This window comes from Drosophila santomea, chromosome 3L (assembly GCF_016746245.2).
Source record: "Drosophila santomea strain STO CAGO 1482 chromosome 3L, Prin_Dsan_1.1, whole genome shotgun sequence".
NCBI classification, from domain to species: Eukaryota; Metazoa; Arthropoda; class Insecta; order Diptera; family Drosophilidae; genus Drosophila; species Drosophila santomea.
In genome coordinates, this window is record NC_053018.2 from 20,941,516 (window position 1) to 20,966,171 (window position 24,656).

Genomic DNA, 24,656 nt, shown 5'->3' on the forward strand with positions numbered 1-24,656 from the left:
CAATTTTCACTCTCCTTGTGTCAGGCATAATATAAATTTATTGCTAGGCTGTTTCACAAATAGAGTAATTAATAATTACATTAAATTCAACTATTAGCTTCGATTTCCTTGTAAACCTCCCGCTTATACTCATCCAGACCACCTTCAATCGCTCTGACTGTGCGATTGCCACACACCCAGAGTTCCTTGCAGACGACCTTAATGAGACGTTCGTCGTGGGAAACCAGGATTACGCCGCCCTAAAAAAGATAGTACACATGTATTTCATGCTGAAAATTACCACAGCCCATTTTACCTTAAAGGCATTGATAGCCCGGCCTAAAGCATCAATGGTTTCAATATCCAAGTGATTAGTCGGCTCATCAAGCACCAGGAAATTGGGTTCCGCTATCAAATAAATATATTGTGTTACATTGTAAATGGAAAATAGGAAGCAGGTGGAAAACCACTATCTTACCCATGCACATTTTCGCTAAGGCCACTCGCGATTTTTGTCCTCCAGATAAACTGGCAATGCTCTGCAATGCCAGTGGTCCGGATATGCCGAAGCTGCCCAACTGCCGGCGATATTCTTCGTCCGGGCGACCAGGAAACAGTTCTGCCAAAACTCCCACACACGTCACATTCATATTCAGATGATCCACATGGTGCTGGGCAAAGTATCCGATTCGAAGACCGCGATGCAGGACAATGTTTCCGTAAATAGTACTAAGTTGACCGACAATAATCTTCAGCAGCGTTGACTTTCCCGCTCCGTTTTCTCCGACGATGCAGATCCGAGAGTCCGATGTGGCTGATAGGTTGACGCCCTTGAAGATAGGTAGGGGATCTTCTGGATTGTAACGGAACGTAACCTCCGAAATGGCCAGCACGGGAGGATTAAGGGGTTCAACTTCAGGGAATTTGAGCGTAACCACAGTCTCCTTTTCCACTGGCTTTAGTTCGGGCCTGCAAAGAAACCGTAGACGCTTTATAATTTATTCAAGTAATTAAATATTTTGACTTTCGGACTTACAGTTTTTCGAGCATTTTAATTTTGGATTGCACAGACGAGGCACGATTTGCGTTGTATCGGAAGCGATCGATGAAGTCTTGGACATGAGCTCTGTGAGCCATTTGGGCCTCGTACTCTCGTCTTTGGGACTTGAGCTTCTCCGTCTTGGTCTTCTCGAACTGCTCATAGTTTCCCCTAAATAAAATGTATTAATACTTTAATAAGGCAATTTTTTAATATAGTTACTTGTATGCCTCCAGTTCCTGGGAATGTAGATGAATAATGTCTGTCGGCACCGTGTCGAGGAAGTTGCGATCGTGAGAAACCACCAGAATGGTGGTGGCCCACGTCTGCAGATAGTTTTCCAGCCAAATAATAGCTTTGATGTCCAACATGTTCGTAGGCTCATCAAGCAGTAGCAGATCGGGTTTTGAGAAGAGTGCCCTGGCCAAGGCCAGACGCATGCGCCAGCCGCCTGAGAAGGATTTGGTTGGACGCAGTTGCATGTCTGCGTCGAATCCCAAGCCCTTAAGTATCACAGATGCGCGGGCCACGGCCTTGTCCGCCTCGATGTTCTGCAGAGAGGCGTAGGTCTCGCTTAGCTCATTAGACAGCGCCGCATCCTGAACTCCATTGTTAAGAGCAGCCAGAATCTCCTTCTCCCTGGTCAAAAGTCTCGTTCGCTCCGTATCGCATTCCAGCACGCTCTCCACGGCTGGTGTGTCATCGCCAACCACCTCTTGCTCTACGTGTAGCACCGATATGTGCGAAGGGATCTGTAGCTGACGCTCGGCGATCATCCGAAGAAGAGTTGTCTTGCCCAGGCCATTGCGTCCCACCAAACCATAGCGGCGTCCGTAAGATAGCAGCAGATTAGCATTCTGCAGAAGAACTCTGGAGGGGATTAACAATAATTTTCGGTTGGCAAATTGCTCTGTTAGGTTGCCTTACTTTTCGCCAAAAGCCAGGTCAAAGTTTTCGATCTTGATGTCCATGGATCGGTTAAGGCCTTTTTGGTCCAGCTTGGTGTTCTTCTTGTTGGTCACCTGGGAGGCTGTTGCCGTTTGTAGCTTCACCGCAACGGGAATCATTCCATGTTTGTTTACCTCCTGCCGTTTCTCCTGCTTCTGCTGCAGTTTGGCCTCCGCCTTTCCCAACTTCTTGGAGTCTACTTTCTGCCAGAATAAGAATGATTCAGTTGATATGGTATATTAAAAGCTTTCGTTGCATCGTATATCCATTTTCTAGAAGTGCTTTGTCTAGGTGGACACTTACATTGGCGCCGTCTTTGTTTGCCACCCATATGCTTTGCATGTCCTTATCGAGTCGTTCCATGTTCTTGGCCATCTCCTCGATGTTGACCGGCGCGTTGAGAACCTTCCGCTCCACGTTGACCTCATTGTTCTTCATTATGTTGAGGAACTGCTCGCACAGCGTTCGGACGCTCTCCTCCGACCTGTCGCAGTCGACGCTCTGCAGGATGTCGCCCACCGCATCGAAGATGTCATCGCCGCTATCGAAGTCCTCCTCGCCTGGCAATTAGCATTTGAGTTCGGGGTTAAGTATAAAAGATCACAGGCCAGGCGACCAGAAGGCACTTACTTCCGGTGAGCACGCCCACGACATAGGTGAGCAGCTCGTGATCGATTTTGGGAAACTCGCGCTGCAGAATGCTGGTGTACTCGCTCATCTTGGCCTTGATCGCAAATTCGGTTTCTGAACGTGTGGCAGTCGGATATTAATTGACTTTTCCGACTTTTACACCACCGCTAACGAAAACTAAAGGGGAGAGCAGAGTGACCGTCGCTGGGTCGGCGAAGAAAATTTTAGAGATGGTCACACTGCTTTACTTCTAATTTGTTCCCTAACAATATATTTCTTGTAATATTTTTCATTTGTTTTGTATCTTTGAGTAGTCTTACCAGCGAAATTTCAAGTGTTTAAACAAGAGATTCCAAAGGTTATTGCTGGTTTTTCCAATCACTTCATGGTGCAGTGTGAACGTCTCTCAGGGTGACCATAGAAATACCAGCTGTTTCATATGTTACTGACGGAGTGACAACTCTGTTATGTTAGCAGCCACTGTTAAGCGAATTGCATAAAATTCTTAGTTTCTTTCAAAAGATTACTTGTTAACGATTAAATAAATCAACATGCTAAGCAAAACATCGTTTATAGGAGCCATGATGCGAAGATCGTTCGGAACCAGCCAGGTGATGCGAGAGACGATCAAAAACCACGAACCCAACAATCTGGAACGCCGTATGTTGGTCTGGACCGGTAAATATAAGACGCAGGCCGAGGTTCCCAATTTCGTTAGGTGGGTGCGGATTCATTTAGGTGAAATGCAACAGGTGTCTCATATTTGGTGTCCCAATTTGCAGTCAGGATGTCATGGAGCGCTGCCGCAACAAAATGCGCATTCGACTGGCCAACATAATGATTGCACTCACCGCCGTTGGATGCGCCATAATGGTGTACAGTGGCAAGCAGGCCGCCAAGCGAGGAGAATCCGTCACCAAGATGAATCTCGAGTGGCACAAACAGTTCAAGGATCCTCAGCAGAGCGAAGGATCTGTTCCGGCCGCCAAATAGATAACCACACCGAAGTCCTAGAAATATTACAATTGGCCAGGCTTCTGTTTTCAGTCCCGATGAAGATCGACTAAAAATGGCCCTAAAACATTTTTTACGGCTCTAAGTCATAAAAATTCCTTGATTTATAACAGATCGTTTCCATTTTTAGTTGGTCAAAGAATGTTGCAAATATTTCTTCTTAAATTTCAATTTTTCATGTTTAACCAAAATATATATTTTCACTCTTAAAAAGTCATTATTAAAACCGAATTGGCCCATAATGGAACATGGTAGCAGGGCCAAATCTTTAGTAACTTTTTAGGCTTAGAAAATTAATAGAAATGTATGTAGTGATATTTGCAAACTCAAAGTTAGTTGTATTATCAAAAAAAATATATATATTTTATGAAAATCGTGTGTGGGTGCTTCTTAAAATTAAAAACCACCTAAAAGCTTTGATCCTAGTTAAATTTAATTAGTAAAAAACTATTCATTTTGTAGATAAAAGTCGGCTTCTGTTACAAAAGTTTTAAATAACTTGTATTCTGTAAGTTTGCTAGGTAAGTTTGCTAAAGGTAACAAGAAAGAGGGTAATAACATTTTTAAATCCTGGAAAAAAAGCATAGTTATCGACTACGATTGAATTGTTATATCCTTGATGGAAACCCATTGATATGTGTATTTGCCATAAATATTTGATCATTGTTCATTCTGAAGGCAACATGAACATCTGTTTCTATTCTGCATCGCCTTTCAGAGGCCAGTGGCCACCACTTGCTGTTCGAAGTGCGCCGACGCCGTGAGTATCTCGCTGCTGTCCCGGATTCTGGTTCGGATTTGGGTTCGGACTCGTATGCTCCGAGCGAAATTACCCACTGTCGGAGGCGCTGGCGCTTTTGCATTTACTTTTCACTTTCAGTTTGTCGAGAACTGTTTGTCTGAACGCCCCCAAGAAAAAGCCGAGCGGAGCAAAAAGCGGGACGCAGTTTGGGCCAAGTTTTTTGTGGGCCCCGTGCGTGCAGAAAAGGCAGAGAAAAGTGTCAGAAAATTAGTTTTTCCAAAAACAGAGGAGGGCCAGCATCGAATTTCCCGGATTGAAAGCGTGGAAAATGTACACGCAGTAGTTCGGAAAATGTGCGGCTGACGGAAGGAGGCGGAGGAGGTGGGAATAGTGTAAGAGGCGACAAGTGTAAAATGCAATAAACCGAATGGCGTGCGTATGTATGTGTAAACAGTTTTCCTGAATTTCCCAGCGAAATGCGGGGCTGATGATGGGCAGATGAAAGTCAACAGGAGTATTAAAACACCATAAAGCAATTGTTTAATCAAACATCAGCAAAAGCAGATTGCCTGCCCAGAAAATCCATAAAAAATGAGAGATTTTTCCTGTCTGTCTCTCTTGTCCATGTGTGTGTGTGTGCTTGTGTGTGTGGGAGTGTGCGTGTTTGTGTGGCAATATTCGTTTGCTTTTTTGATTTGTGAAAATGTGTGTATCCGCGAATGTTGTTGCTGCTGCTGTTGTTGTTGTTGCTGTCGTTCTCTCTGCAGCAACAACAGCCGTAAAAAATAACAGAATATTCAGAGGGAAAATAAGTGTAGAAATTCACATCCAGTTATAGCCGCATATGTCCTTGCCATGTGGTTAGCTCATTTTAAAATATGCTTTTTAATTGCACCTTATGGCGTGCCTGCAGTCCAACAACAAGTTGTTGTTTCTGCATAGTTGGCCTATTTAAATCGACCATACACACTACACACACATACATGCACCCCCACTCAGGATATTAATTTGACCAGCAGGCCAGTAAAAATGGAGGGACAACATAACACGTAAAAAAGCGTTAGGCACGCAAAAAATATAACGGTCGGCCCCACTAAAATGAAGGTCGTCTGTAGGAGAGAAAGAGAAAGCGAGGCAGTCAGGAGCAAACAGGACACTGGGAAAAAATAGGCCTTACTTCCCGGTATTTGTAGCTTTTTAGGGTGATAAATAGAACGTTACTCCACAAATTATAGTACTTCGCGTACTTGAATATTCATACTTTTATAATATAGTCTGCGCTTAACATTATAATATAGCCAGATTCAAGTACTCATATTACGCTTTACGGCATTTATTATAGTAATCTTTAACCTGACGATAAAGTTCGTTGAACATATTTCAGTTATAAGCCAAAAAAGCTCTTGGCTTTTAACTGTGTTATCTTTAAATGTTTAGATTTTGTTTTCCCTATATTAATGAATATAACAATGATATCTAATATGTATCCTTTTGCCCAGTGCAGCAGCTGCAGTCCATTTGTTGGCGTAAATGTGCGAAAAATCCTTGGCTTGGTTTTTGGCGCAACAACAAAGCTGCACTTATACTCGTACCAGCATCACCGATGCAAGCACACTCACACCATGGCTTAATCTCTGTGTGTGTGTGTGTGCGGTGTGCCTGTGTGTGTTTCTTTGATGACGCGCTTAATGCAGCTGAGGCAGCGCAGTTGCAGCGCAGCTGCCGCAAATCCAGCAGCTTTGTTATCATTGGATTACAATTACACTTTTATTATAGCTTAATGCACGTGGACACCTTAATGCGGTTCTTTTTTATCACTTTTGGATTAAGTCTTAAGAAATTCTATGCGATCTGAGTAATATTTATCAGTATTGTCATATTCTTTTTGGGGCGAATTAAATTGAAGAGTATTTTATTTTGCTACTTTCTTACACCCCAATAAGCACATATAGTACACAATCCCGTACGTGGTCACAGTTGTACGCGTATTTATTCGCAGATATAATCACATTTTACGCATGGAAAGGCTTAGCGGGCCTACATAAATTACGCCATTGGCCTTATCCTCCCACCCACCGCTTTTACCCGAACCACCCACCCAGGGCTACCCAGGATTTGGCTCTCTGGGCCACTTGCACGTCCACTGGACGCCCCGCATGGCCGCATCCCCCTGAACTGCTCCTGGTGTTCTGCTTGCCATGGTCATCAGGACAAAAGTTTTTCGGAGCTGGTGGTGGATTCGGTACATTGCAGCCCTTCCAGCTGACGATGTTGGCCAACTGATAAGCAAGACTCTATAAAGTTTTTATGTCTTTTGCAATTAATGCGAACAGCGGAAACTCCCAAGTTTGATCCTTTAAACATCCCGCTTCGCGACATTTCCTTCTATTACGTAACTTTTGAATTTGGCTTTGAAGTTGAGAAAACGAGCTTAACCATAAACATTATTCATTTTGAAATGGATAAAATGATTACATACAGATCCTATAAATTGTGTGGGTACACAATATTTTTAATAATAAATAATAAGAAGGTATAAAATATCTGTGATACATTTCAATTCTTATACATTAAAGTTGAAGAGGTTTAAAAAATATATGTAATAGTTGAATATGGAATCCATTTTATTTGAAAGCATGAATAGTTCCTTTGGTTGACTTTTTCAAGTGCACATGCCTTTGAGCTCCTCAATTTTCAGCAACCCTTGCTGCTTCTTGTTTCTGTCCATATTTGTTTCCGAGCATGCAATTTAAATAATAAATCACGTTGTAATCGAATTGTTGTCGACGCATTCGGCCTTTTCTTGTATTGCCCTCTGGCACTACATGACGTATGGGCAATGCGTAAATTAATAATAAGCATACGCAGTGTGGGGCGACTCAAAAAAAATTAATATGCGAAGGATGCTGAAAGCTGGTCAATATTTTTCTTGACATTGCAAACAAATATGGTTGAAATAATGGTATTTTGTTTCCAGATTGAGATGATTTTAATTGACCATGCATCAGTTGCCGGATAATTAAATGCAAGCCTTTGTTTGAATTTATGGCCACCATCGCAATGTTTATGATTCAATTAAAAATTAATTTCTTTGCTTATTTATTTTGTTTTAACCTTTTTTGTTTTATTTAATGATTTTACTGAGATATCTGAAAGATTTTTTGCACAGCTATGTTATGGATACTTAAATGCAATTTTAATCCGAATAATGGTTTTAGAATCCACATTTGATTATGATTCGAAGTGTAAATTTTAAAATCAATCAATCAAATCATATGGCATGAATTTAACATAATTAGTTTGCTCGGAGGCAAAGATCAATCTGTTGACCCAAAATGCAGTGCAGTGTGTGTAGGATCAATATTGCAGCAGAGATATTTATAGAGCTCTGGTGATTGAAAATAAATCGTGTATAAAACCGATTTAATTTCTATGGGGGAAAAGGCCCCACTAAACCGAATTAGTTTCTTTGAAATGCTTGCCAAATAGACACCTTATTTAAGGAGACACCTTCAATTGGATTCTTGGTGGGAGGATACATAAGACCCTACTTAAGCGTGGCGACACACTCACTGGCAAAAGTGAAAAGTACAAGGAAAATTATAAAATTTTCACAGGGCTTCACAGAGACAAATGGCGAAATGTTTTTGATGTTGGGCCGACGGCGAGGGCAAGGGCGCACTCAAACACGAATGCGAACCAATCCCAATCCCAGTCCGGATCCCAAGCCCTAAGCCGAAACCCATATCCAAAACCCAAGGGTCCTATGAGCAGGCGCAGAGAAAGTCAGATTCTCACCACTCTCCCTTTCTCTCGTTCTCTCCTTCTCTCGCGCTTCTCTGCTCAATAGTACATATTTCTCATTTTTCATTAAGCCGATGAAACAAATTAAAACAAAACGAAAAAACTACTTGTAAACAAAAGAAAAGCGACGCGGGGAAATGGGGGAAATTTAAAGCAGTTGGGAAAACGCCGAGTATTTTTGGTCTGGTCAGGAGGTTGTTGTGATGGCTTAAAAATAGCCCAAACAACACACAACTAAACGTAAACATTGTTAACTTATTGTCAATAAAAATACAAAACTGAAATGCCCACCAGGCTATAAAATTGTTTTTATGATCTGGAAACGCTTCCATTTCTTTTTGATTCGCATTTTGCCTCAAAGTTGCAGTTGTGTTCAACCTGCCCGTGGATTTCCTCCCCTCTGTTTTTCGCGAAAATGACTTCCGCTTCGAGCCCTCTCGAAAAAGAGAAAGTCAAAGTCGAGCCGCCATAATAACGCAGCCCCACGCAATGGACGCCATGGAAAATTTACAGGATTTCCGTAGATTTTTCGTGTGCTCCGTACATTAATGCCTAACTAGCATTTGGGGCCCCCAAATGGAATGGAATGGTCTCGGGGCCGAGTGGGTGGTCTGGTCCGCCTGCCCGTTTGTACTTTATAATAAACAAAAACAAATAATAAACATTAAAAAAACGGGCAGTCAGGAAACACAAACAAGGGCGGAAAAAACGACTGAGATGGCGGCGAAGCTGATATGCCCTGAAACCAACATTAATAGATAATGATTATGAAGGCTCCGAAGTGTAAATTGATATGGTTATTCCCATGCTGAAGGTCAGAAAAGTATGCTATATTTATGCTGAGCACTGTGACATGATGGTGGTATATTCTTTGTAGTAGAGTATATATAGTAAACAATATTACTTGAACATGTAAGAGCAATCTTAATTTGCCAAAACAATACTGTTTCATTTTCTAAGCGGTTTAATGATTGTTTCGTTTTAGAATGTATTCATTTTTTAAAGAATGTTGTGGTTCTACTTATTTTCGGAGTGTTAAACAACAATATCTTTTGAACTTTTGTATGTTGTACTATTTTTTGAAAGGAAACCATTTTTTGTAAATCATAAGTCTTAGAGACGCTTTGTTAGGTGGTTTTCAGTAGAAAATCGATTCAATAGATCTTCTCACTGATAAAAAATATATCATTAATTATGTACAGTGACCTTTCGGACTGAGAAGTTCTTAGACCGAAGTTGATTGATGGGTGAAATTCTACCGGGAGTTCATTTTGCTCACCTTCTTATTCAGTGCAAATCCGATATTTTCTGATTGAAATGTTTATAATGCCTGTCACAGTTCCAAGACCAAGTCCGAATACTCCCACTCAAATGAAAACTGAAAAAGTCTCACATTGTTGTTTGTAGGGAACAGGGTATGGATGGATGGATGGATGGATGGATAGACGGACAGATGGGTGAATGGATGGATGGATGGATCCACATCATTATGACGAGAGATGAAAGGTGCTTTGTTGTCGCTGCTGTTGTTCTGTTTTTGGGGTATTTGCCGTCCCCCAGAAAAGTGAAACCTTGAGACGAAATGTAACTAAAAGCAGCCAACTAACTGGCAAATAATTAGGCAGCCCCTCGCCACGCAAAACTAAAATAAACTATGCAAATAATTAATGGAAGCACAGGGTGGGGCGAATAAATATAATAGGGACATGTGGCGCCTTTGTTTCGGCAGCAGGCGGAAGTCGCATTCAGCAGCCCCGTTTGGCGCCAAGGTGTTTTCCACTGGACAGCCGGACGGGTCACCACCACCCCCCCACCGACCTTGCCACCTCGTTGGCTGTTTGACAATTTATTTTGATGGCAGGCTCACACCAGCCACCGAATACGCTGATCCTGAATACGCTTGCCTGATGGCGATGTTGAAGTTATCCTTGAATTGCCCAACAACACCCAGACATCATCATCAACGTCAGGAGTGGGCGGTGGGCGTTGGGTGGTGGGGTGTGGTTGGTGTTGGGTGGACGTGGGACGGATCAGGAGAGCAAAGCAAACAGCATTGATTAATTTCCATTTCGCACAATGCGAGCTACAAAAGCAAGGTCAACGACAACAGGCACACTATGAGAAATGAGAAAATAAAACGTTTACATATAAAAACATTTTCCATTTCATAATACATATAAAAAAATGAAATAATAAGTTTCAAATTCGCTTCTATAAATATAGGTAAGAGTTAAAGATTAATACTCTGATTTTCTAGTAATTTCGTCTTATATTTATGTGACAATAAAAAACAATTCTCGGATTTGATTGAGTCATTTCCTTTCATTTTGTTTAAAATTCAATATTACGAGTTATTTTTTAAAAACTATTGCTATTATATCATAGAATTTAGGCTTAGACTATTTAGGCTAGACTTATCTCTGAAATTGGAAAGATTATTATTATACAAATAATTTCAAACGATTTCAATACACCTGACACAATAATACAAGATAATTTAGCAAAAACAGTTTCTTTTTTTCAAAATTGTCTTTCCGTAATTGTGAATTTTTGCCGTGTACGTCTTTGAACAAGAATAACGTCAATATATAGAGGAAAATTGTTGATAGGATAATGCGGCATTAAAACATTAAGGCCTGACACTCAGCTGGGTTTCAAAAGGTGCTGGTGTGTGTGGTGGGTGCCTCTATAGGGTGTGGGATTTGTGGGAGTGCCATGCAAGGTTGAATCTCTCGGTTTGTTTGACTCTTCAACGTTTAATGGACGGAAAATTTGTTTGCGTATTGTGTGATATGATGCGCTGGGTGAACTGAGCATATTTTAATTTGTAGCTTTTACTGCATTTTTTTTAAATAAGTACATTTTATAACCTTTTTGCAAATGATGATAACAAATATGCAGCTCAAACAATGCGTCGCAGCTATCAATCAAACTGAGACCGTAATACCTATTTTGCATGTACTGCTTGCAAATACTCATGACTTAAACCAAACCCAGTCCATCCCAACCCAACTCTCATCTATCACTTGAGCTAACCTTGTCTAACCTTAGCCTTCAACTATCGACAACCTTTTTGTGACCGAGTCGTGTCTCACTGGTTTCCAGTCAGCAAACTAATAACTCCTAATGGCTATTGTTATGGCAACGCCGAATGACAAACGCCACAACCACTTTAACCTGATACAAATTCACCTTTTACTTATCGAAGAGTCATATGGCTACTGCAGGGAAATGGTTGGGAAATCATATAACTCAGTTTACACTACAAGTCAGAACCTTTTCACGGGAAAAAGTATATATATTGTTCATCAGTATCAACAGCCAAATCGATATATCCTTGACTGTTTCTCTATCTGTTCGTTCAATTCTAAGCTAACTAGTCTCCAAGTTGTATCGCGATCTGCATACAACTTTTTAAGAAGTCTGTTTTCTATTGAAAGTAGGACATACTAATACGAATAAATATATCTTTTGTTGCTTTGGATCACAACGAGTTTTTGGTTTTATTTTGATCACATAGCTGCTATAGAAACTGCCTAAGATTAATTGATTAGATTAAATATTTGAAAAAATATCGTAGTTTCGTTACTTCTAACCATCGTTATATAAGCATCAACATGCGAGGCTGGCTTTCCCTCTTGTTTTTAATACACTTATTCATTGGGGGCGCATTTTCTGGCAGTGCAATTGATGTGCTCTTGGCCGGAATTACGGAGCAATGGAGTAACAATCGTGGCCGCGCCATTCACACAACTAAAGACACAGCCATAAATATTGTATAAATCAAAGAAACACATTATATAGACTTCAAGAGTCATTCCAAGCCCTGACATTTATGGAAACAGATGACTTTTTGTCACAGTTCCCAGCTGGGTGGTTAGTTGGGTGCGTGGTTTGTAGCCAAGAAGTGGACGCAAGGCCAAATGAGAGACACACAACTTTTTGCGTTCTAATTGTTGTTTGGAATATGACTTGTGGCCTAAGGAAGATTTTGCTGGGTGTTTACTGTCCATTGAAATGCACATAAATTTGTTGTGCGACTGGCAAAACTTAGCAAGAAAGGCACGCAAGGCACCCACGCATCTCGCCCAATCTTTCGCGAACACTCAAAACGGAATGCAATGGAAAATTCTAAAACAGATTAAAATTTCAGCATGGTACATATAAGCCATACTGAAAACAAATAATACACAGTGAAACGCCTTAGTATGGGTAGTGGGAATTCATTGACCCATTAAAAGTGTTTGATAGGATATTCGTGTTTGGTTCTTGCACTAATTAATTAATTTTTAATATATTAAACCATTGTTCTGTCACTCCGCACTGTTGTTAAAGTAGTGGCGAAGGGCACCAGAAAAGTGTGCAGATGGCTATGAAAAGTACACAAATTAGTCAAATTCTGCATTTATCGTCCTATTAAACCGACAATGGGATGAGTACAATGTCATATATTGCATCTGCCCAGTCAAACGTAAGATAATTTTTCGTCACAAATGTAGATCCCAGAACTTTATGTAACACAACGCGTTTGCTACTTATTTGTTACCTCTTAGAATGAAGTTTTTTTTTTAACCTGTTGATCTGTTATATCCTTCTTCCTATTTTCCGATGGAAAATGTTTCCACTATTCCAAAAGTACGTTCCCAAACCAGATCCATCCAGACGTGGACAGATGGAAGACCATCGGATGGTCGTTCACTCCTCGGGCTCTAGCCATAATAATGGTCCCAGCTGACGGACCCACGGCCCTCCCTGCGCTCCAGTTGGCTCGATTCTGTTTGGCTTGTTTAAATATTTAGACAGAGCGCTGCTGAAAACGCATTGAATGGCGTTGTCTGTCGATTGCCGTGAATCCGTGAATCATGTATACGCAGAGGCGTAGGAGGCGGGGGAGTGGGGGGATAAAATGATAATGTAAACAAGTGAAGCGAGAAATTGAGGAGTGGGCCGATGTGTGTGGTAGTTTGTGCTCGGGGGCTGTTCCCCCAGATTTATGATAATATTTATGCTTCGAGAAAGTCGGAAAATCCACCGGACGCGGAGGGAAGACAATACTACGAGCATTTGGGATTCCCCATAAACTTAAGGAATCGATTGAAGTGAATTTCAAACAATTGGTTGCATTTAATTTAATAGTAGGTGGTTTTAATTCGATTCAGCGAACCCTAACCGATTGCTATACACATGGTCCCTGGGAATTTGCGTGGGATTTATGGGTAATCTTGGGTTTTTGTGCACAACATATTTAAGTATTTCTGCATAGGCATTCGTCGTTAAAATAATAATTTCAAAAATGTTGTTGTAATTATACGATTTATTGTATTGTCTCGTCTCTCTTGACATTTTTGTAAATCAAACAATATGATTTTTTAATATATAGCTTACTAACAACCATCAAGATATTAGTCGGACTTAAGTTTGGCAAACAAAGTGCTTAACTACAGCAAAAATTTCGTCTCTCAGTTAGTTGCGTGTGTGCTGTAAGTGTGTCTTAAAAACTTTTTGTAGAATTTAAACTTGCATACCAACCGCGTTTCCTCCACAAACTTGAGATAAAGTACGACGAACTTTTTCACTTTCTTGCAGTGCTGCACATCAACACAACTGGAGAACACAAGAAACTTTTCATATCCCCGCAGTGAACGATTAAGAGCAAAAGTAGCAGCAGCCACAGCAAAATGACAGCAATAAGTTCAAGCAATAAAACACAGCTAGCCAGAAGTTGCAAACATGCACTCGCACCACAATAAGGACGGGCGGCGGACGAAAGCTTTAAAATAGGAGTTAATCACCGGACTCCCCATCCCCACTAAACTGCCAAATAATATAGGAAATTAGCCAGCCGAAGGACGGAACCCAGCGAGGAGCGCAGGAAAGAAGGCCCTACTGTCAGCCGGGACACTGAAACATTCCACCCCACAGCATGGCCTCGGTCGCCGCTTGGCTGCCCTTCGCCCGGGCGGCGGCCATCGGGTGGGTGCCGATAGCCACCCACCCACTGCCACCGCCCCCGATGCCCAAGGATCGCCGCAAAACAGACGACGAGAAGCTCCTGATCAACGTCTCCGGGCGGCGCTTCGAGACGTGGCGGAATACCTTGGAGAAGTATCCGGACACCCTTTTAGGTACGTATACGTATCATATTACTCAAGCCACTGAAAGGCATCAAACCAAAAAATGCAATGCAAACTAATGCTTAGTTTTTTAAGTCTCTTGGTTCTTCGATTCCCAATCGCAGATTTATAGCATTAAATAAAACAAAATGCTTTGTTCGGCTTCATTTGGTTTATACAGCTTATACAGTTAACAACAGTATACAATAATACGATTGGATAATAAATTATTCACTTGGAACGATAAAAAACCAATAAAAAAAGTAAATTCAGCCCAATCGAATAAAAAACGTTTGTGAAAATTCTGTTCTCCACATATGTATCTTTTTCTAAAAAGAAAAAACCTAATTGCTCCCAAGATCTTTTTCATTTAGTAAAAATCTTCGATATTGATTTCCGTATTACTAACTGCAAACTATCTTTATTAACTTTTCGCATCACTACTTTATATTCATTCACACTTATATTTTTTACATTCAGGTTCTAATGAAAGGGAGTTCTTCTACGATGAGGACTGCAAAGAGTACTTCTTCGACCGGGATCCGGACATCTTCCGGCACATACTGAACTACTACCGGACGGGCAAGCTGCATTACCCGAAGCACGAATGCCTCACCAGCTACGACGAGGAGCTGGCCTTCTTTGGCATAATGCCGGATGTCATAGGCGACTGCTGCTACGAGGACTACCGGGACCGGAAGCGGGAGAACGCGGAGCGGCTGATGGACGATAAGTTGTCGGAGAACGGGGATCAGAATCTGCAGCAGCTGACCAACATGCGCCAGAAGATGTGGCGGGCCTTCGAGAATCCGCACACGTCGACGAGCGCCCTGGTGTTCTACTATGTTACGGGTTTCTTCATCGCCGTCTCCGTGATGGCCAACGTGGTAGAGACGGTGCCGTGTGGCCACCGGCCGGGCAGAGCAGGAACTCTGCCCTGCGGCGAGCGCTACAAGATCGTCTTCTTCTGCCTGGATACCGCCTGCGTGATGATCTTCACGGCGGAGTACCTACTCCGGCTGTTCGCCGCCCCCGATCGCTGCAAGTTCGTGCGCTCGGTGATGAGCATCATCGACGTGGTGGCCATTATGCCGTACTACATTGGCCTAGGGATCACCGACAACGACGACGTCAGCGGAGCTTTTGTGACGCTGCGCGTGTTCCGCGTCTTCCGCATCTTCAAGTTCTCGCGTCACTCGCAAGGACTCCGGATCCTCGGCTACACGCTCAAGTCCTGCGCCAGCGAGCTGGGCTTCCTCGTCTTCTCGCTGGCCATGGCCATTATCATCTTTGCCACCGTCATGTTCTACGCCGAGAAGAATGTCAACGGCACCAACTTCACATCGATTCCGGCGGCCTTCTGGTACACCATCGTCACAATGACGACGCTGGGGTGAGTTCACTAAGAGTGATGTTACAAATGTGTCCTTTACTTTCCCTCCAAATGAAACGCCTACATTTCCCATTATCGTATCTATTCTTATTCTGAAATCCCTTCTTCCGCCGCAGATATGGCGACATGGTGCCAGAGACAATAGCTGGCAAAATTGTGGGCGGCGTCTGCTCGCTCAGCGGTGTGCTGGTCATCGCCTTACCTGTACCTGTTATCGTATCGAACTTTAGTAGAATCTATCACCAGAACCAGCGAGCGGACAAGCGCAAGGCGCAGCGGGTAAGTCATTGTGAAACAGGAAAAATTGCGAAAAATCCGTCGGTGTCACAGAAACTGTAGACTTGCATTTTTCCACCAGTTTTTGTGGCACTGATATTAAATCGGTTGAAATTTATCTGGAAGCCTGGAAATCGAATTTTCCATGCGCATCCCAGCTAAACGCCAGCCACCACCCACAAATACTCATTATGTGTTATGGCCTTGCAGAAAGCTCGCCTGGCGCGCATCCGCATTGCCAAGGCCTCGTCCGGAGCCGCCTTTGTCAGCAAGAAGAAGGCCGCCGAGGCCCGGTGGGCGGCCCAGGAGTCGGGCATCGAGCTGGATGACAACTATCGGGACGAGGACATCTTTGAGCTGCAGCACCATCATTTGCTGCGATGTCTGGAGAAGACAACGGTGCGTATACGCGATGTGCGGGGCAGCTTTGTCCTTCGCAGTGCAGCTTCTCTATCTCTCTCTATATATACATACATGTGATATACGTATTATTGTCACTCGATTGCGCGCTCAGTGTTTGAACTTATGATTTGAACTCTTCATTTACTTCCTTTCGAATCACACTCTGTCTCTATACATTTTTCGTTTTTCCTCCGTGACAGATGTAGCAACATTTGAACATCTCAGTTGTAGTCAGAAATTGTAAGGTTTGCCAGAAGCTCATTAGGAAAGCAATGACAACGGCATCAACGAGAGCGACATCCACAGCCAAAAAAACATCAACGGTGGCGACAGCAAAATCAGCAAGTGGCAGGACGAAGGATATGTTGTTGGGCGTTTTAGAACTGACGCGTCTTCTCATAAATCAAAATAAGCGTCAAAAATCGCAGAAAACCAAGAGAAAAAGAAACTGAACTGAAATGCGAATGCGAATATTCATCATTTTTTGTGTGTGCATTTTTTGTTAAACGTTATAATTTAATCGTTTTTATTTAAATATGTTTTCTGTACATTATTATGGTATTTCTCGTTTGTGTGGGATCTGTTGTATTTCGTCCTAAGTTGTATGTTCTAAGTTTACCATTTGTGTCATGTTTTTCACACGGTCTGAGCCCAAACTGGCTTCGAAAACAAGCAAATATAAAACATAGAAATAAAAAGCAATGAATATCAATGTCTATGCTCTGAAAAAACGAATATAAATTCGCCAAAGTAAGTGCTTTCGGTTTGTATTTAAGTTCCGTTCTTTCTTCAATCTTTCTCTATCCTTCTCTCTATCTACCTTTCTATCTATCTCGTTCATGTTTACGCGTTGCACTTAATTTTTATGATTTCCAATTTCCAATTTTCGATTTTAGTTTCATCTTTGTTGATTGTTGATTGTCGGTTGTTTTTTGTTGATTTTAAATACCCTCTGGTAACAGAAAACGATTGGTGTTGAATGCTATGCGCTCTGTTCTGTTTTAAGTTCCTCGAATAGGTCATTACCGAACAGAATCGGTTCGAACGATATGCGAATGCTCCCCCACATGCTATCAAGAAATTTCAAACCAAGAAACGCCCATTTAGCCATATGCAATCGATTGCTGTCAACATAAGGCCAAAAACCATATCAAAATCTAAACATTTTAAATGCCAGAGGAGCTCATCAAGTGAGGAGAAGTATCGGCATGAACAATGCAGAGTCACTTAGTGGATATGAAAAGCCCATTAAACCCACAATTTGTAAGGCCTAATTTATCGAGAGCAAATTCCCATTTCATTTAATGGCACAGCATTAACCATTTTTTTATGAGCCATATTCTCATTTTATTTAAGATAGTTCTTGGCCAGATTGCTGTGCTATTTTCGAAGACAACAATTTGTTTAAACGCAGGGAAAACAATAGAATTGTTCAAGAATGAGGAAACACTGGCCAGAAAATTATTTCGATGTTAATAGAGTTTTATAAGGGTTTTCGGTAGGTAAGGTTTCAATTTGTTATGCATTAAAAAATACTGCAGTTTATTTGAACTGTGAAGAGGCTTTAAGCAAAGCTAAATGAATTACCAAGTTTCATAATTAAAAACACCATTTTTAATAACTCCTTTTCCTAATATAAATTAAAGTGTTAACTTTACCGTGTAGTTAACAGAATTGATAAAAATTTTCAGTGATTCCCCACTCCGCTTTCATAACCGATTTTTATGCACCATTTCCATTTTTATTTTTTATGTGTTCTAGCCATAGCAGCAACCAATTTCACTTGATGAGCTCTTAAAATCTCTACTAAAAGCAGCAAATCAATAAAATTGCGTTTTGTCATAAATCGAGAATCGGTTATATGCGGCCATAAACGCGGCCGCGTTTTGAACCAAAGTCGCACTCGAATGTCGCTCGCTGGCGCTTGCTTTCCATTCGTACCGCTCTGCCACGCCCACGAACCCGCCCCGCCCTAGCCTCCGCTCTTGCCCCCCGATCCGCCCCGCATTTACCGCTCTCGTTCCGCTAAGTGATTGCTCGCCCGCTGCCCCGCCCCTGGCTGTTTTGATAAAAAGTTTGTTCTCATCGTGTTTTTGTACAATTGTCATTGCTTAGGAGCCGCAAAGTATAAAAAAAGAAAGAAAACCAAGAAGAATATCACCCGATTTCACATTAACAAATTGTAGCGTTCAAATGTTTATAACTTGTACCCCAGACCAGCTTAATGTTTTAATTGTTGTTTAAACTCGAAGGAGCCAAGAACGCTCGATCTTAAACTTCCCCTCCCCCTATCCCACTCGCTCCAAGTATTTGTTAATGCGTATGTACTTGAACCTAGTTCTTAAGTCCTGTGTTTTGTGTGTGTAAACCCAGCCCCCTCCCAAGATTTCCATACTGTAAAATTGTTGAAAAAGAAAAGAAAAACATTGTACTCTATGTATTCTTCGTTTCTCTTTGTAAAATTCTTCTCTGGCTGTACCTCTCAATGCTCAAAAACTGCAGGATCGAGAATTTGTCGAGTTAGAAATTCCGTTTAACGGCCAGCCCAAGAGGCCGGGCTCCCCGTCCCCGATGGCCAGTCCCGCCCACTCGACAAACAGTGCCGCCGGCCTGCTGCAGTCCTGCTGCGGCCGCTGCTGCTCCCAGCGCTACCAGGTAAGCTATACGCCCCGACATACCCTGTACGGGGGAGAAGTGTGCGAGTTACCGCTGTCCGGCACTCGAGGGGTTGAGTGCCCCTACAGGTGGGTCCAAAAACGCTTTCCGCAACCCTCTCTCTTTATAAGTACTATATACCGTTTGTGTGTGTTGACTTTGTTACCTCTGTTGGTCTTGTACTCTTGTAATTTTCCTCATCTCACCTTTAGAAGAAACAACTCATCCTCGAGGATATCACTTAAGAGCATCTCAGGGAAATGAACGTTCTAATCATTTTAATAAAATCATTCTAATAAAATAATCTAGATTACCATGCCAACTAAACGCAAATGCTGAAGTAATCATTCTGATATTCACTTTTCCTTTGTCAAATATACCGTTTTTACATGTCAATCATCAAAAAGTATGCTATAGTTTTGCGTTTTCAAATGTATCAAGGGTGTAGATACGGCGTAGAATGTATGGTGTACACATTTGGTATCAGCTTACCGAAAATTTTGATGGAAATATGTAAATAAAAATTCCAGGATTTCAGTCAAATGTATTGGGCTCTTAAGTGCATTTAAATGTATATAGTAACGTAATGAAATTCAAATGTAAAGGAAACAATGTATACTAAAGAGTGTATTACACAAATTTATGTAGGCCTTATCATTGAGCATTTTTTAAATATATTTCTTTAAAATCTTTAAATAAAATTAAAATCAGCAAATTCTTTTATATGATTTTTAATATTTATTGAGCCTTGATACTTCAGCAACATCTAATAAAATATAGCAAATCTGAGTAAAGTATTCTAAGCAATAATAATAAAAAAAAATATTCTTAGAAGGATGGAATCTTGATCCAGCTTCTGTTTTAGTTGTAGGCACATCAGGCTGCTTCGGGAGCTATCATTAATCATGTGAAGTCTGACCCCGAACGGTAAAAGTCCTAATGCGTTTTCTGGTCTGTTCTCGTTTCTGTTTAGGCCTGCGGCAAGTACATGCCAGCTGCCAGCAATGCTCAGAATAGCCAAAACAATCAGCCCATGGATGGCACCTACCTGGTGGAGGCTTCGTTCTGAGCCGGCAGCAGCAGGTTGGCGTCGGGATGCACATCCTTGGCCAGGGACGCAGCCACATCCCAATCCAGATCGAGATGATCTACGTTTACGTTTAGTCTAACTTGAAAAGTTTTTAAACTAAATTGAATTCGTTTGTAGACGACATGTCGTGTGTGTTTAGTCGCCAAATATAAAATTGATGGACCCGAGGAATTACTAAAGCCGAAATACAACTGTAATCTCTAAAATCTGATTTTCGAGTTTAACGAGCAAAATGTTTAATTAAATGCAAGCCATTGCAGACTCAAATGAAAGCATCTCCGAATGTGTGAAGTATAAAGGGCACATTAAAATAAAATAAAACAAGTAACAAATGAAATAAAAGTGCCCAACCCAGATTCTGCGGCGGCAATGTCGGATTTGATTAGCGAAGACCCGTTAATGAAAAAACCAAATATTAGTTATAATAATATGCAACACTATTTACTTTATTTAGGTGACAAGACAACAACAGCAAACAACAGAAACCGAAGCATTTTAGAGGAATTTACTGTGTATGTTTTAATAATGTGAGCATAAAGTAGCATAGCCGGCGAAATAGTTGAAGAAAGAACTCGAAAGATCTAGCGAATAGGATCTATAACTGACGAAGGGCAGAGTCCAAAAACCAAAAGAACAATTTTAACAGCAAACGATTTGTGTAGCCAGGAAACGATCAAGGAATGGAAGTTTACGAGAAAAATTTGAAGATATTAGTACGAATTCGTGTATTTTTTAAGTGGTCCGTAGTTTAGTAGGTGTGATCTTCATCGACTACTTCCCTATTCTTTCACTTCAGCAATGATCTCTCAGTCAGCATTACCGCATTTGTGTGACACCCTCATTTTCCCTCAATAAATTATGTGTACAGCAAAGAGGTTTCAGTTCGTCATTCAACCTTTTATCCGATGTACTCCAAAATGAACTAATCAAAATCTATTGAAAAACAAAAATTACAACTTTCTTCCAAGAACTAAGTTAGCAAGAAAACTATTTAAATGTATATGTGTGTGTAGGAAAGGCTTTAACGAATTGGAACATTAACTAACTAAATGAACTCTTAGCAAATTCTAACAGCAACTTAAAGTATATTAATTAATTCTAAATTAAAATCAAACATTTAAAATTAGTTCAAGTAAACAACTTAAAAAACATAAATATGGAGCTTGTATGTATGTATGATACATTTATTATGATTACTCTAATTATTATTAGTCGGCGATGAATACGATAATAGTGTTGCCTATTTGTTTCTAACTTTCTAAGTTGCCTAATAATTTTCCAAAAGAACAAGCTAAACTTACAAAAATCACAGCTCTCGTTAATCAAAACGAAGCTGTGAGTAAAACGCTAAAGAGGCGATTATGATTAGATCGGAAATATACAAAAATCACATCAAGAAGACAAGCAAAAATTTGGTTACTAAAACCAACTCTTGTAGCGATATTCTAAAAGAAAACCAATCTATCAGATAAACGAAAGTCGGGGTAGAAACCCATATCCGATGGAGGAAGACGACATTTCTCTTTTGATTTTTAGTGATATGTAATTCGAATTGAGTAACAGCAAAACCAAATACTCTGCCACGGGTCTCTGAGAATGAAAAAGCTAAAGATTAATAATGAATAAAATAAAGAAATCTGTTTACTTCCACCATACATGCAATACTCCCAACGATTCATCTAGGTTCTAGAACGAAGGTATTGGGGTGAACCGTGTTGGTAAGTTCCTAGTTTGGGTAGAAAACAAACAACACCATGTTGCGGGGGAACAAAAACAAATATAACTGCATTTACTTTTTATTTCTTCTGAAAATAAACACAATTCAAAGTATTTGAACTTCAAACATCCCCTTTATAAACCCCTTAATTCACAGTGGCCCCAAAACTGAAACAAAAAGTGAGATAATTTTATATCCAAAATAATATTCCAGGCCCACCCTAGTGCCAACACATCCATGGGGTCTAACTATATTCAAAAACTCTCTCTCGGAGACAACGCCTATATTAACTTGTAGGAGAGATCTGAAAGCGACCAATCGAATGGCAAAAGTCGCGGAAATTCCCACCATACATCATCGGCTATATCATCATATGTATATATGCATCCGAGGCTCCGAGGCTCCGAGGCAGCAGGCCAGAGATCGCCCCTATATCTTTTGGAACAGCCGCTACGGGAGTGTAAGTGGATGCTCAGTAGGTATAATGCCACACGCTTCGATACTAAACGATCGTCTGAGTCGCCGTAGCAATTTGCTTTTGGCCCCAGAGCGAACAGATGTTGAGTTGTGCTTTTGCTTTTTGTGCCTGCGATAACCAGGCATATGGCCCAAACTAATTTGCATAGTCGTCGTTAGTCATATGCCTATGAGTTGTCGAGATCTGTGAACTTCAACTTGGCAGTGAAAGCAACTACGCTGGGAGCTGAGCCACGTTCTGGCCAAATAGAAATATTTTTACTTTATTATCCATTGTTCCCAAATGCTGTATTTTAAGCAGTTTTTTTAAGCTGATATTGATTTATAACATTTAATTTTAAAATCCACCGTTTTTATTAAAACTTATCTGTGTGGTGTAAATCTAAAATTGATAGATGTAAACCTTTTAAAATACAAATTCGTTATTATTTATTTTGTTTATTTGATGAGATAATCGTTTACAATACAATTTTCGAATATTACTCTTCCACTGACTATATTAATCCGACGGCCTTAAAGTAGTATTTACTTTTAGTTTCCTCACAATTTGAACTTTTTATGTTGCTATCCGAGCTCACCAGCTTGCCACCATTCTCATGAGTACCTGTAAATGATAGTTCATATCGATTTCAATGAATCAGTGTTCATCAGCTGCTCATTAGCATCGTATTTTTTCCTGTTCGCAGAGGGTAAAATAACTTCAAGCAAAGGCCGTGTCTATAAATCAAGGCAAAACAAAAGAGCAGAGGAGAGATACGATACGAAACTTAAATACTAAAACTTACTTGTTTGTACGCGGTGGTTTTTGCTTGCCAAAGCAGTTGGCCGTAAAACCAAACTGCAAAATAATAAACATGCATGTGTACCGACATATGGGTTTATACTAATAGTACGCTTATTTTGATGTTTCCCCTCTGTTAAGTATACGCAACGTGGGCTTTGTTTTTGGCAGTTTCGCTGGTCAGACGCTAATATTAACTTCGGTAAGCTAGCTTTATGACGTTATTTATCACTCATACAGCTAGATAACCAAAGACAACATAGCACCCTGTATAGAGTCGGTTGTGTAACACTGCGGATGGTTGAAAGGGAAAGGAAAGTGGTCTCCTCTTTTGTAAATTTTGATGAACGCTTACTTCGCTTCACTTTGTTGGCCATTGAATTAGTCGCGCGCCCAGGGTTTATTTTGTGCATTATTTTTATTTTTCTTTAAGTGCTCGAAAACCCCATGGACATTCACTCGATTTCTCGATTCACCGACTTGTCGCCCACTCACGCACACAATCCAATTTCGCACAGACACATATGTCGTCATTGTCGGCTTTGGTTTTATATCTTATGCGAGTGTGTTTTTGCGCAGGCGTCGCCGCCGCTGCGAATGCATTGAGAAATGCTACGTGGAATTTTTATGCATTTTGCATAGACAGCGCAACGAGATAATGGTCGGAAAAAGGTCAAAGTTGGACGAGCGCGCGTTCGTCCAGAACCAGAAACGGAATTGAAACCTCGATGCCATGGGAAGAAGCGAGGAGCTGCAATGATTTTCCCTCGCTCCAAGAAATATTCCCATAAATATGCACGCTACGACGATCAACAATTATGCCCACCAAAACGAGACCCGTCTTATTCTTACTTCACTCTTACTCCCATCGCATTCTCGATGTTTCGGTTGGTCAAGTGACTGTAACTGGAACGACGGAAGACATAGTCGCAGTCCAAGACGGTGACGAAGACGAAGGCATTGGGTGGTGGTAGGTTTAGTTTGGGTTTGGTTTTGGGTTTGGGTTTGGGTTTGGGTTCGGGTTCGGACCTGCATTGGCATTATAGCGCCGGGCCAAGTCAGTAAGTGAGTAAGCCAAGTGAACGGCTGAGTGGCCTTAGCTAGGTCCACAAGTCTACAAGTCTACGGCCTGCTAGACGAGCGTTCCGTAACGCAAGTTCCCACAATTATGCGCCTCGCTCGACTCCACAACTCCTCGAGTCACACACATACACCACTCTCTGCTGGTAATAATCGCTGGAACATAAAGTGGCGGAAAATGTTGAAAAGCACCCAACCAGCCAGGCGAATTTTCTGAATGTCTTACTTCACTTTACTTCACCATTTTGTTCGCCTCCCTCAAATTGTGCAATGGATACTGTGTGACGACAGTAGCCAGCCACTTACGCTCTGCGCTCCATTCAATAGGCTAAAGTACGAGCAACTTTTAGGAAACATTCAAAGTCTGGGGCCGCAGTTCCAGATCCAGATGAAACGCTAACTGGCTTAATGAAGGGTTCTTAAAGGTAGTTACACAATGTCAAGCCAAAGTAATATTAGCTAGCGAAGGTCTACGGTGCAGGAGGAAGCTAGCTTCAGAGTTTTTGTCTACGATTT

At 41.2% G+C, this 24,656-nt stretch overlaps 3 protein-coding genes across 6 annotated transcripts; 2 read left to right on the forward strand and 1 right to left on the reverse strand.

The window, feature by feature from the left end:
- Nucleotides 1-15: 15 nt before the first annotated feature.
- Nucleotides 16-2,795, reverse strand: LOC120450054 (ATP-binding cassette sub-family F member 3). The gene is made up of 8 exons (XM_039632811.2): nt 2,597-2,795; nt 2,270-2,526; nt 1,946-2,169; nt 1,241-1,888; nt 1,016-1,189; nt 458-948; nt 296-387; nt 16-239 (listed from the first exon to the last, which is right to left on the reverse strand). Exons 1-8 carry the CDS (start codon nt 2,682-2,684, stop codon nt 87-89), a joined length of 2,127 nt encoding a protein of 708 aa, XP_039488745.1. The 5' UTR covers nt 2,685-2,795; the 3' UTR covers nt 16-86.
- A 260-nt stretch (nt 2,796-3,055) lies between these two features.
- Nucleotides 3,056-3,983, forward strand: LOC120450056 (UPF0389 protein CG9231). The gene is made up of 2 exons (XM_039632813.2): nt 3,056-3,314; nt 3,379-3,983. The coding sequence occupies exons 1-2, from the start codon at nt 3,148-3,150 to the stop codon at nt 3,587-3,589; spliced, it is 378 nt and encodes a 125-aa protein (XP_039488747.1). The 5' UTR covers nt 3,056-3,147; the 3' UTR covers nt 3,590-3,983.
- Nucleotides 3,984-4,499: 516 nt separating this feature from the next.
- Nucleotides 4,500-21,385, forward strand: LOC120449062 (potassium voltage-gated channel protein Shal). Of its 4 annotated transcripts, none has more exons than XR_005616175.1 (7): nt 4,500-4,744; nt 13,743-14,281; nt 14,750-15,662; nt 15,779-15,941; nt 16,149-16,337; nt 16,541-17,090; nt 18,843-18,946. XR_005616175.1 is itself a non-coding variant. In XM_039631357.1 (7 exons), exons 2-7 carry the CDS (start codon nt 14,080-14,082, stop codon nt 20,062-20,064), a joined length of 1,716 nt encoding a protein of 571 aa, XP_039487291.1. In that variant the 5' UTR covers nt 4,500-4,744; nt 13,743-14,079; the 3' UTR covers nt 20,065-21,385. The 4 variants fall into 4 exon arrangements, 3 of the variants coding, with proteins under 3 accessions (XP_039487291.1, XP_039487292.1, XP_039487293.1); XM_039631357.1 differs by lacking the exon at nt 16,541-17,090 and adding an exon at nt 19,969-21,385 and having other exon boundaries at nt 18,843-18,995; XM_039631358.1 differs by lacking the exon at nt 16,541-17,090 and adding an exon at nt 19,969-21,385 and having other exon boundaries at nt 4,500-4,733; nt 18,843-18,995.
- Nucleotides 21,386-24,656: the final 3,271 nt, after the last annotated feature.

Coding starts and splice junctions, on each gene's coding strand:
- LOC120450054 (XM_039632811.2), bottom strand. CDS start 2,684: ATGAGCGAGTACACCAGCATTCTGCAGCGCGAGTTTCCCAAAATCGAT. Junction 2,527..2,596: donor CGTGGGCGTGCTCACCGGAA/GTAAGTGCCTTC, acceptor GCTAATTGCCAG/GCGAGGAGGACTTCGATAGC. Junction 949..1,015: donor ATTAAAATGCTCGAAAAACT/GTAAGTCCGAAA, acceptor GTTTCTTTGCAG/GCCCGAACTAAAGCCAGTGG.
- LOC120450056 (XM_039632813.2), top strand. CDS start 3,148: ATGCTAAGCAAAACATCGTTTATAGGAGCCATGATGCGAAGATCGTTC. Junction 3,315..3,378: donor GAGGTTCCCAATTTCGTTAG/GTGGGTGCGGAT, acceptor CCCAATTTGCAG/TCAGGATGTCATGGAGCGCT.
- LOC120449062 (XM_039631357.1), top strand. CDS start 14,080: ATGGCCTCGGTCGCCGCTTGGCTGCCCTTCGCCCGGGCGGCGGCCATC. Junction 16,338..18,842: donor GATGTCTGGAGAAGACAACG/GTGCGTATACGC, acceptor CAAAAACTGCAG/GATCGAGAATTTGTCGAGTT. Junction 18,996..19,968: donor GCTGCTCCCAGCGCTACCAG/GTAAGCTATACG, acceptor GTTTCTGTTTAG/GCCTGCGGCAAGTACATGCC.